Raw genomic sequence first — 12503 nt, 5'->3', positions numbered from 1 at the left:
AACAAAGGGATTATGTACATGTCCTGGCTTCAGTCCCACTGGAAGTCCCAGTCAATCACAACTAACAACTTCCAGACATGTGAGTGACTACAGAGATTTAAATCTCTGCCTTTTGTGTGAATCTTGCTCTGACTGAATAGAGAGAGGAATGAGGCTGTCCCTGCCAAGCTCTGTCCATGTTGTAGATTCATGAGCAAATAAATGCTTAAACTGATAGGTTTGGGGTGGCTTATTGCAAAGCAGTTGGTACTTGAGACACTATCAACAGTTTTGAAGCTCTTTGTATATCCTTCTCCATTTGCATCTTCCTCCTACCTCTCCAGAAGTAGCCATTATCCACAATTATTCTGAATTCACATGCTTTTTAAACATTGGATTTTACCACATATGCAAGTAAGAGTTAAGAATACTTGCCTTTTTCCAACAAACTGGTCAAATTAAACTTTTTGTATGTTTTTAGCTTTTTTTTTCTATACACATAGGGCGACTATACCGCAATCCATGCATCTATTCTCTTGTTGATGGGTACTTAGGCTATTTTTATTGATTTACTAAATTTTATTATTTTGTGTATCTAGTTGCACACACACACACACACACACACACACACACATATGTGTAAGCCATGGTGCCCATGTGGAGTCAGTCCTTTCCTTCCACCCTTACGTGGGTTCCAGGGATGAAACTCAGGTTGCCAAGTTTTCATAGCAAGAGCTTTGACTCACTGAGCTATCTTGCTGGCCCCTTATTTTTTCCTCTTAAATGATGACATGTTTTTTAAAATTTTTTGTGGTACTGGAAATTGAACCCAGGGCTCTGCCAATGCTAAGCACATGTTCTACCACTGGGCTATTTTCCCTTCTGTATGACATGAAAGATATCCAAACACTGAATAAAAACATCATTGAAATAAAGTACATTGGAAGGATACAGAAATTTGTAATGCAAGTCACATTTTAATACAGTTTTAAAAACACTTCCAAATATAACTACAAATTTAAACAGGAAAAATATCTCAAAGAAACATCTTAGTTGACCATTAATACATTGCTTTAAAGGATTATTTTTCTGAATCCTAGGATTACTATCTTGGGTTTATAAAGGTAGCAGAGGTATCCAATCTTCTGACATTGTGATATGACATTGTCATCTATAAACATGTTAGGCTGCAGGCTGGACACGCCCTACTGAAATTTTCCATTTGAGCATTTTATGCTCTATGTAGCTTTTCCCAGCAGTTAATTACAAGCAAAGCTGTTGTCAAATTTAAATCGGGGAGAAACCTCCCTCGGTAAGTTGATAAAGTTTGCAAGATTACACTTTTAAACTTCTTGTTACTATAAATTAATCAGTAAAATCCAACCCCTAGAAAAATTTCAGCAAAAATCTTTATAAAAAATGTACTCTGTCTGCATTAAAATCTCCATATTTGTGTTTTAAAAATCAACAAATAGTAGGGTGCAAGCCTGTAATTTCAGCACTTGGAAGGCAGAAGCTGGAAGATGACTGTAAATTTGAGGCCAGCCTGGGCTACAGAGTCAGACTCTGTCTTAAAAACAAAGCAAAGCAAAACAAATCAACAAAGTGAGGAATAGATTTACCAAAAGAATTCATTATGCAATTGAAGCAAAGAAATATTCAACAGTAATTGGCTTCTTGTCACACTAATGTGGAAGACTGAGGAGTCTAAAATGCTTAAGTTGTAGCAATAACGAGGGTTCAGACCACTCCTTACACTGGTTTGCAGCCTTCCTCCACTTTACAGGAAAAAAAATCAGTGCATATCATCTTTAAAAATGATCAATTGCTTTAAATTAATTATTTAATTCATTGTGAAGACCGATAAGCTACGATAATTCCATTACTTAACAAAATGGGTGAGTCTTTTGAACAATCTAATATAAATGACCAAAACCCAGATCAGAGAAGAGACAAAGATCAGGGGCTTTCTGTGGAATGCAAAAGCAATGATTTTATTTATTTTTTATACTTCATTACTTTTATGTGTATGAGTGTACTGCTTGTATGTAAGTGCACACATGTTGTGCAATGCTTGCAGAGGTCAGAAGAGGGTGTCAAATTCCCTAGAACTGTAGTTATGGACGGTTATTAGCCACCATGTGGGTGCTGGGAATCGAACCTCGGTCCTCTGAAAGAGCAGTCAGTGCTCTTAACCACTGAGCCATCTCTTCAGCCCCAAGCAACAATTTTAATACCTATTCTAAAATACTGAAACATTCTGGGCTCAGTCTTTACTATGTTTAAAACACAGTAAACCCAAAATATTAAAACAAGATTCCCCATCTAGCCTCAAAACCAATTTTCTGCCACATAAATAAAAAGTGCTTCTAACTAATAATATACAACACTGAAAATTGCAAACAGCCTTTGTCTCACTGCCAGCAATGAGTGGTCTAGGCTAAAGGGCACCTTGATATTTATAAAAGCCAAAAATATATAGTCATTTATTATTTCCTATACTTCTAATATTATATCATTGAGCATAAAATAATCTTTTGACATGGTAATTAAAATGATTACATTGTGGAAGAATAAAACAGAAGGAAGTTCTGCTTAGGTGTGTTGGTCATGGTATGCTACCTCAAATGAAATTAAATATTGAATGGAACACAATTCAGGGAAAAAAAGACCAATTTATTTGTTTTATTAAATAGAATGAGAAAGTTTAAATGGTCAAGAGGAGACAGTTTTAGGTGCTATATTCACCAAGAATAAATTCATACCATTTTATATTCACTTACACAGGACAGGCAAGGAAATCTTATTCCTGATGGCTGCCCAGTCACTTAAAAAAATTCTTCTCAAGGAAACCAAAAGAAAAATACCTTGAATTTTGGTTATTTGTTAAAGTCAACATTTCCAGATGCCCTGGAAGCAATCAGTTCAATTTGGTTTCTTCTTGTGTCCCGAGAAGGAACAATAAATTTGAGTTTATAGGACTGTGATCTCAGTTTTCAAAGACTGTGACCAATTATTTGAGAGTTGTAATCTGCAGGCTCCATTTTTAAAATATGTGGGATGACACTGTCAATTCGTACGTTCCCAATGAGGCCTTTGAAGAACAGCTCTTCAGTGATGGTAGCATTCATCAGTCTCAAAGCTGGCAGTCTGAGTAGTAGTCGAGATAACCTGAAAGCAAAAAGGGGAGGGAAAACAGGCTGTAAATGAGAAAGACTTGGGAGGAAAGTACTAGCAATTTCTGCATATAAATGATCACCAGCTGCACACTAAGGCAGCCTGTGAGACTCCACAGGAACGCCTTGCTCTGACCTGCAAACCCTGCTGCCCCCACTTGGCTCTAAGGACCTTGGAACTAAGTTATTAAACCATGGGTCAGGATCACTTAAGAACAGCTTCCCAACTCATTTCACATGGTAAGGACAGCAAAATTCTGTGTTATCTGAACACATGAGGCCCAATAACCGTTTTCTTTTCAAAAACAAAAACACTACCAGGAATGGTATGAGGCAACAGATGCTATTATGAAGAGTGAAGATATGGAAAAAGGCAGCTGAGTTTAAATTGCGATTCAACTGCTCCCCAGTTATGATAAAATGCATAAGTCACTTACTCCCTGCCTTTCCCACGAATGGTTCCTATTAATTCCTATGTAGGAAGTAAGGTTTATAGAAGTAGGATCATGGCTGTGTGAAAGTGTACTTTAAATTTAAAAGGATATTCAAGGATTTAAGTTGAAAAGTTGCTCAAAGATTTTTATAGGCAGGACTGTGAAAAACTTGAGAGCGCAACAGAACATGCAAAGTACCTACCCACAACCTAATGGCCGCCTGTGTATGAAAGAGGATGGAAATTTTAAATGATGTATTCACTTGAATAATGAGAGATGTAAAACAAAAGTTCTTAAAGTTTAGGAAACTGAAGAGCAATCACAACAACCACTCAGAAAAACCCTTGTCATACATGTATCTTTTTTCTTTTCTAAAGCCTTACAAGGATTCTGTTCCTCAAAATACCCAGTTCCCTTTTGTTCCCACCAACTGAGCTGCATTCACAGTTTTAAGTGGATTGGAAAATTAGTAAGCTAAATCAAGGTTGATTTTCTTGATGCAACTCGTTTATAAATAGATATTACTTAATATCTATAAAGCATTATTATGTACAATATTCTTCTTTGTTTTTTGAGACAGGATCATATAGTCCAGGTTGGCCTTAAACTCTCTATGCAGCTGAGGATGACCTTCAACTCTTGATCCTCCTGCCTCCACCTCCTGAGAGCTAGAACTACAGATATGTGCTACCATGCCTGGTTTATATGGTGCTAGGCATCAAACCCAGGGCTTTATACATTCTAGGTAAGTGCTCTACCAATTGAATTACATCCTCAGCCCCTACAATGTTCTTTTACTAGAATTATGCTAAATAATGTTTATTATGAGCAAATATATTCATGTAGCCCTTACTATATAATAGAGATGGTTTTCAGCAGTTTATATACATTAACTTATTAATCCTTATAATACAGTAGTCCTCCTCCACCCCACCCATGTGTCTGTGGAGAATAAGTTCCAAGATGCCAGCAGATGCCTGAAACCATAGGTAATACACTAAGCTTTATATCTACAGTGCTGATAATACTGAACAAGAGAGGATTCACATCCAAGGTTGAACAAGAGAGGATTCACATCCAAGGTAGGGCCAAACCGGATAATGCGAGATTTCAACATGTTAATCAGAATAGCATGCAATTTGGAATTTATGAATACTTTCTGGAACTCTCCATTTAATGTTTTTGAACCAGGGTTGACCACAGGCAACTGAAGCCATGGGTAAGGAGGCCTGGTAAAACTGTGAAAAGTGGATACTATTATTATCCAGAAACGGAAGGAAAGGCACTAAATCCAGCAAGCTTGTTGTCCTATGCTTATCATCCCAGTGACTCAGGAGGCTGAAGCAGGTTAAGTTTGAAGCCAGACAGGGCAACACAGTGAGATAATGTCTCAAAAAACAAATGAAAAAAGAAGTTAAAAAACTTGCTCAAGATGATGCAGTTAGAAGCAAGATTTAGACCCAGGTTCAGGTTCTCTGGCTCAGACAGCTGTATGTTTAATAGTGTTACTATACTGTCCCTTCTCCAAATATAAGTGGCTGATTAAAAAAAAAAAAAAAAGCCAGGCGTGGTGGTGCATGCCTATGATCCCAGCATTTGGGAGGTAGAGGCAGGCAGATCTCTTTGAGTTCAAGGTCAGCCTGGTCTATGTAGTGAATTCCAGGACAGCTGGGGCTATAGGGAGACCCTGTCTCAAAAAGACCAAATAAAATAAAAAATAAATTTAAAAAAAAAGGCAGCGTTCTGGCCTGTGTAAGGTGGGCTGTTGTAGGCTAACAGCAACGAGAGCAGACTGCAGCCACGATGGAGACTTACTCCAAAGGCCTATCCTCTGGCAGATACCCACCTCACCAAGAAACTACAAGACCTTGTTCAGCAGTCATGTAACTGTATACAAGCAGCTTCGGAAAGGAGCCATGGAGGCCACCAGACCCTCAACTGGGTATATCAGAGTTTACTGTGATGACGGCAGATGCTGAGCCCTTGGAAATCACCCAGCACCTCCTGCTGCTGTGTGAAGACAAGAATGTTCTGCATGTTTGTGTGCTCCAAGCAGGTCCTAGGACAGGCCTGTGGGATCTCCAGGCCGGTCGCTGCTGGTTCTGTCACCATCAAAGAAGACTCTTGGCTAAAGCAGCAGCTCTAGTTCCCTCAGCAGTCTATTGAGAGGCTCTTGGTGTAGCCCTTTGGCTTCTGCCTTGTTTTCCCCGTCGACCCCAACCCCAGTTGTGTATTGTATTGTCTCTGTTAGCATGTAATGTTTTCAGCAGCTTTCTGTTATAAAATATTCTACTACAGGCTCAGCGGTTAAGAACACTGGCTGTTCTTGCAGAAGACCTGGGTTCGAATCCCAGCACCCACATGGCAGCTAACAATTGTCCATAACTCTAGTTCTAGAGGATCTGACAGCCTCTTCTGTCCTCCACAGGCATTGCATGACACCTACATGCAGGCATACACATATTAAAAAAAATATGTATATATAATTTTTTTCTACTACAAAATGAAAATAAATAAAAGATTCCCTCCTACCCCAAAGAACACTGGCAAGGCCAAAATAACTTGGAAGAATTTTCATTGGCCATGTTTCAAAGTTAATTAAATATGCCGGTTTAATAGTGTTTAATTCATTCTTTCCTCTCTCTTTTTATTTATAAATTTCATTATTTCACTGGAAGAGTCTGGGCTCTACAACTGAACTCCCTTGGCTCAAAGTCAGGCTCTGCCAATTACTGTGCATCTTTGAGCAAGTTACTTACCCTCTCTCTTCTACTATATAAAATGTGAGCACTCATTAGCTTTTACATGTAGAGCCTAGTACCAACACACTGTCTTTCCCTGCCTCTAGTGCTAGGGATGGAATCCAGGGCTTGCACATGCTAACCATGTGTGCTGCCACTAAACCAAAGCCCCAGACCCTCCCTATTTATTATTATTTCTTCTTCTTTTGGGGATGCTGAGAACTAAGCCTAGGACCTCACACATGGTAAACAAGCACTGGAACTTTAAGCTAATCCACAGCCACAGTATTGCTTTCAGTAGCATTAGCTATTTCAAAGGTCAAGATTGAATGAATATTTAATTACTGTTAGAATGGTGGTGCATGCCTTTAATCTCAGCACTTGGGAGGTGGAGGTATGTAAATCTCTGAGATGAAGGCCAGCCTGGCCTATATAGTGAGTTCCAGGCCAACTGGGATTATAGACAGACCTTGTCTCAACCTCCCACCCTGCCCCCAGAAAAAAAGAAGAAATAGGTTCACTAAAAAGCTTTTAGGCAAGGCCTTATGTCACAAGCCTGTTATCCCACGACTCCAGAGGCAGAGGCTGGAGGATCAGAAGTTGAAGGCCACCCTGGCTACATAGTGAGTTCTAAAACAGCCTATACTACAGGAGATCCTATCTCAAAACAAACAAACAAACCCCACCAAACCCTAAAACAAAACCAAATAAACAAACAGACAAACAAACAAACAAAACCTTTAACCTACTACTTTAAGTAGTATTTAACTTAGATACCTATAGGTGTCATCTGGATATGTTCTGGTTATGTAATCTTGGAATTCCACATAAGCCTTTTCCTGAAATTTCTCAATCTGTTCCATGTTTTCCAAGCCTGGGTGGTCTGAAACATAAAAGAATGTACTATTATCCTATTTCTGAATTTTCATTTAACATGACATGGAATGTGGGGCTAAAGAGGTGGAAGAAACAGTTCACTCAAATAGAAAAGCCCACCAGACAAAGCTTTGCTCCTTTATGCCATGAGCACTTGCTGAACACACACCCACCACGTGCCAACACTGTAGTGCAGACACTAATAACTATGCATATTATAACGTCCAATAAAAAATGACACCACTGAGTGTTGCCAAAGTACTTTTCTCTCAAAAGTAAAAGAATGGATTTTTTACTGCTTCTTCTCCTTGAGACAGCGTGCTGAGATTAAAGGCCTGTGTGCCACCATACCTAGTAGCCATTTTGTGTTTAACATCAACAAATGACCAGAAAGACTCAGCTTCCTTAAAAAGCATTTTAAGGGCAGATGGTGACGGCAGATGCCTTTAATACCTGCACTCGGGAGGCAGAGGCAGGCGATCTCTGTGAGTTTAAGGCCAGCCTGGCTACATAGTGAGTTCCAGGACAGCTGGGGCTACAGGGAGACCCTGTCTCAAAAAGACAAAAAAAGAAAAAAGAAAAAAAAGATTACAGCCTATACTTTTACAAGGACTCCCCAAATGTTGCTAAGTAAAAAAGTACTATGAAATTATGAAACATGAACACTTTTATCTCTATCAAAGAAATCATAATGCAGAAATATGAAATAATCTACATAAACATTTCAAAAGTCAGTGCATTTCACAAAATAGAAATATTTAAAGAACTTCATCAGTTTATATCTAACTTTTCAATTTGTACCTAAAGAAAATAAAGTTTCCAAACTGGCTGTGTTAAAATGGAGACGCTTGGGGTGGAAGGGTGGCTAAGTGGCAGAGTGCTTGCTGGGGTCAACCTCCAGCACCACAAAAAGAAAAAAATGAATGAGTAAAAATGGAGGCACAAGTTATTAATAAAGTGAAACATTACATCAGCACTCTACAGTGAGTCACATCCCAGCCACATGTGAAAGAGTACAAGAAGCAGTACAAAAGTTTTAATTATCTTATTTGTTATCACTGAGAGGAAGAAGCAGCTTTCTTCAGATAATTTTATTACAACACACAGGGAAGAAATATCTATCAAAACAAAAAAATGCAGACCCTCTGAGAACTGTCAGTTTCTATTCACAAATGAACAAGACCTTAATGGCATTTTACTGTCTGTGAAAACTAGAGACTAGCAGAAAAAGTAAAAGGCCTACCCCTGTTTGCAACACTAATGCAGAGAATTTAACTCCTTACACAGCTGTGATTGTCTTGCAATTCTGGCATTTAATGATGTATACCTAAGAATGCAAATAGTGATTTCTTAGAAATACAGACCTATGTCATTTCACTGCTTTTCCAACCTTCACTTTCATACTCAGAGCTCTAATATCCTTCAAATCCCTCAATTGAAATTACGCAATTTTTAATATATTCACAAAGTGTGCAACCATCACCAGAGTGTAGTTGTAGGACATTTTTATGACTCCACAGTAACCCCTACCCAGTAGCAGTCACTCCCTATATCCTGGCTCCTTGACTCTACCAACTATACCCCTCTACAGGTCTGCCTAAAATTATTTTATATAAATGGGATCAAACAATTACGTGTGCCCACGTGAGTGGCTTCCTTCATTTCATATATATTTTCAGGGTATGTCAAGTTATAATATGCATTAGAATTTCATTCCTTTTTATGCTAATAATGTTCCATTGTATGTATCACATACATACAACTCTTCTTTTTTATTATGTGTGTGTGCACGCGTGCACACACATGCTTGTGGATGACAGAGGACAATTTGCAGGAATCAGTTCTTTCCTTCTATCATGTGAGTCCTAGGGATTGGAATTCAGGTTGTCATGTTTGGCGGCAAGTGCCTTCATCTGCTGAACCATTTCATCAGTCCAGTTTGTCTTTTTATTTTTATGTTTTTGAGCTAGGGTCTCATGTAACTGAGGCTGGCCTTAAATTTGCTATGTGGCAAAGGTTAGCCTTGAATGTTGATCCTCCTGTCTCTACCTCTCAAGTGCTGGGATTACAATTTTGTATTACCATACCTGCTTCATTCATCTATTGAAGGACAATTATGCAATTTCCACTTTTTGGCTCCTATAATTAGTGCTGAATGTTATATATATATATATATATTCTGGGGTCAAGAGGAATGGAATATATGCTTATGTTTTACTGGATTTTTTGGTATGCTGTATGTGGTATATGTACTTGTTAGTGTAGGTATGCGCATGTGTGTACTTATGTGCATGCACTTGTGTGTGCATGAGTGTGCAGACCAGAGGTAAATGTCAGGTGTCTTTTCTCCCACTGCAATCTGTCTTTATGTTTTTGAGAAAAGATCTCTCACTGAGCTCATCCATCTGGCTAAACTGGATGGCCACAGTTTCAGAGATCTGCCTGTCTCCTCGCTGGGATTACAGGTACATGCCACTGGGCCCGCTTCTTCCATCAGTTCTGGGGATCCTGATGCTTGCTTGGTAGGTACTTTACTCACTGAACCATCTTCCCAGTCCCCTTATGTTGAACGCTTTGAAACATTGTTGAATTCGTGGGGCTGAAGAGATGGCTCAGTGGTTAAGAGCACTGGCTGCTCTTGCAGGGGACCTGGGTTTGATTCCTAGCACCCACATAGCCATTAAGAATCATCTGTAACTCCAGTTCCAGGGGATCCGACACCCTCTTCTGACCTCTGAGGGCATTGTACCACATGGGTATACCCACCTACATAGAGGTACTGCACTCATACACATAAAATAAAAATAATAACTAACATTAAAAAAGAAAGAAAGAAAAATTGCTAAACTCTTTCCTAAGGTAACTGCTGCCTGCAGTGTATAACACTTCTAATTTCTACACATCTCAAACATTTTACTTTAAGCAGAGGTAAATGTTCTGGGCATTGTGGCATATACCTGTAATCCCAGCACTCGGGTGGTTGAGGCAGAAGGACTGCCAAGAGTTCTAGGCAAGCCTGTCCTATACAGGGAGCACTAATCTATTTCAAAATAGCAAAAATGCATAAATAATAAAGAAAGATCAAAGAAGTAAATGCTTACTACCTGGACTGAAGAGTACGATGGCCTTCAGGTAGGCGTATTCATGTCCATCAATGCAGAGCTTAACCATGCTGTTACAAAACTCTTGTAGTTTGAAGATGTGCTCCATCAACAATTTTCTCCTTTCTGGTGACATTTTATCTTCAAAAACAAACACTTCTTATTTTCATCTCAAATATTTGACCATTTTTACCCAATGCATCTCCTTCTCATAAACATTCTCTTCACTGCCTCCAACCATCTCTAAATTAAAATTCAAAATTGCTGCCATTATAGATGAAGCTAGCAAACTGCCTTCCAATATAGAGCATTTAAAAAAATACAGTAGTGAAACCCCAAATGTAATGTTTTCTTTTAAGATACACCTATGAGAAGACATAGAGGCATCCATCTGAAAAAATTGCCGGCCAAAGTACAAAAGATGGCCATGGATTCAGGAAGCCCTAGATTTGTTCCCCAGCACTACACACAACCTGGTGAGTTGGTGCACACTTGCAAGCCTAACATTTGGGAGGTGGAGGCAGGAAGATCACGAGTTCAAGTTCATCTTTCAGTACTTAAGGAGTTTGAAGACAGCCTGGGCTACAGCAAACAAACAAACAAACAAACAAACAAACAAACAAACAGTGAGAAAGACTCAAATTTTTGTAACAGGGTTTAATTTAAGATTACTTTGTTTGGAAAAATAATGAGCAAAATCATTTTCAGTTTTAAAAATTAGAAAACTAGTTGGATGGTGCAGGCCTTTAATCCCAGCACTCAGGAGGCAGAGGCAGGCAGATCTCTGTGAGATTGAGACAAGCCTCATCTACGAAGTGAGTTCCAGGCCAGCTGTGGCTACAGGGACACCGTGTATCACCCAACCCAGAAAAAACAAACAAACAAACAAACTAGGAACTAGTATAATAAAAACAAAAGTTGAGCAAAGCACACTGCCAAGACCAAAGAAAAGTTGAGGAGAATAAATTTCTACAATAGTCTACTTTGTTGTAAGGGATATGTATAAAGGACATCCAGAGTATACAGTGAAGCACAGCTACCTGAGGGCAGGCTGTGTAACACATGAGCAGACAGAGTGATTCAGGAGAGAAACGAGAAGAACAAGCGCTGCTGCCTGCTAGCTGTTCTCCTGTAGTGGAGTCTACAGTGACTTTTCTGTCCTTTATGATGAGGAAGCAGAGGACTTAAAACAGTGTAAAAAGAAAAAAAAAAAAAATCAGGCACGGTGGTGCTCACCTGTAATCACCATACCTGGGAAACAGGCAGGAGGACAGCTGTTAGCTGAAGGCTAGCCTGGGCTTCATAGTGACTTCTAGATGAGCTGGACTACAGGGTGAGGTTCTGCCTCTTGTCTCAAGCAAAAAAAAAAAAAAAAAAAAAAAGAGGGAAAGAAGAAAGAGAGAGAAGACAAGAGGAACTGCCTGGAGTAGTGAACAGTGTATATCTGCTATCCTAGCACTTGGGGTGGAGCAGTAGGTGTAGGAGGCAGGTGAACTTCAAGTACAGAGTGAGATGTTATCTCCAAAAGCCAAATCACTAACCCCAAATACAAAACAAAACAAAAAGCCAATGAATGGAATGTGCTAAAGAATGGAAAATAGTGACTAAAGTATAATGTATTCCTGAACTCAAAGGCAACAGCATTTTAATTAGTCACAAGCCATTTTAAAGGTGTTTATAAATCTGTGGTTGTCTGTCTCCTTAAATGAAAGAGGCATCTAGAAAAGAACAAAGAAAGTAAGGATTCTACAACTCTTCAGTTCTCTCTGTTTTTTTAAAAAAAAATTTCTTGGAGGCAGGGTCTGGTTATGTAGCCCATCCTGGCCTCAAACTTAGGAGCTTCCTTGATCAGAACCAGGACTGGGATTCGAGGGGTGTACCACCATGCCCACATGCTTTAGTTCTCTTTAGGTGATAGAATACATCTTACGGGATTAAATAAAAACCAGCCTATCATGTTATTCTAAGATTTATAATGAAGAAAGATAGTTTTAAAATTGGAGAGAAGTTCAAATGTTTAAATATTTGATCATCTCTATCTATATAGATTTTTAAGTTCCTATGTAAAAGTATAAAAATTCACAGGGCTGGCCAGCAATAGCTATACTATGGTTTGGGTAGGGTAAGTCCCTGTCAAAATTCACATTAGAATTTATTTTGTGAGGCAAAGGTGCTTGAAGGTGAATCTTGTAATAG

At 38.9% G+C, this 12503-nt stretch overlaps 1 protein-coding gene and 1 pseudogene across 5 annotated transcripts in view; one reads left to right on the top strand and one right to left on the bottom strand.

Annotated features, from left to right (window-relative positions):
- Positions 1-943: 943 nt before the first annotated feature.
- Nr2c1 (nuclear receptor subfamily 2 group C member 1) overlaps positions 944-12503 on the bottom strand; it is a 60082-nt gene continuing 48522 nt past the window's right edge. For 4 of the 5 annotated variants that reach the window (XM_029563093.1, XM_008832079.3, XM_008832078.3 and 1 more), the window contains 3 exons: positions 10311-10448; positions 7108-7213; positions 944-3150 (listed from right to left, as the gene is read on the bottom strand). In XM_029563093.1, the coding sequence (XP_029418953.1) occupies positions 2976-3150; positions 7108-7213; positions 10311-10448 (419 nt within the window). In that variant the 3' untranslated portion in view covers positions 944-2975. Of the gene's footprint in view, positions 3151-7107; positions 7214-10310; positions 10449-12503 lie in introns of those variants that run through there. The other variant, XR_003849383.1, reaches the window with a different exon arrangement.
- LOC103733277 lies at positions 3802-5771 on the top strand (annotated as a pseudogene).

This window comes from Nannospalax galili, unplaced genomic scaffold (genome assembly GCF_000622305.1).
Source record: "Nannospalax galili isolate Female #2095 unplaced genomic scaffold, S.galili_v1.0 scaffold734, whole genome shotgun sequence".
Lineage (NCBI taxonomy): Eukaryota > Metazoa > Chordata > Mammalia > Rodentia > Spalacidae > Nannospalax > Nannospalax galili.
Note: the sequence above shows the minus strand (reverse complement) of the source record. Positions and strands in the feature narration are given on the sequence as shown.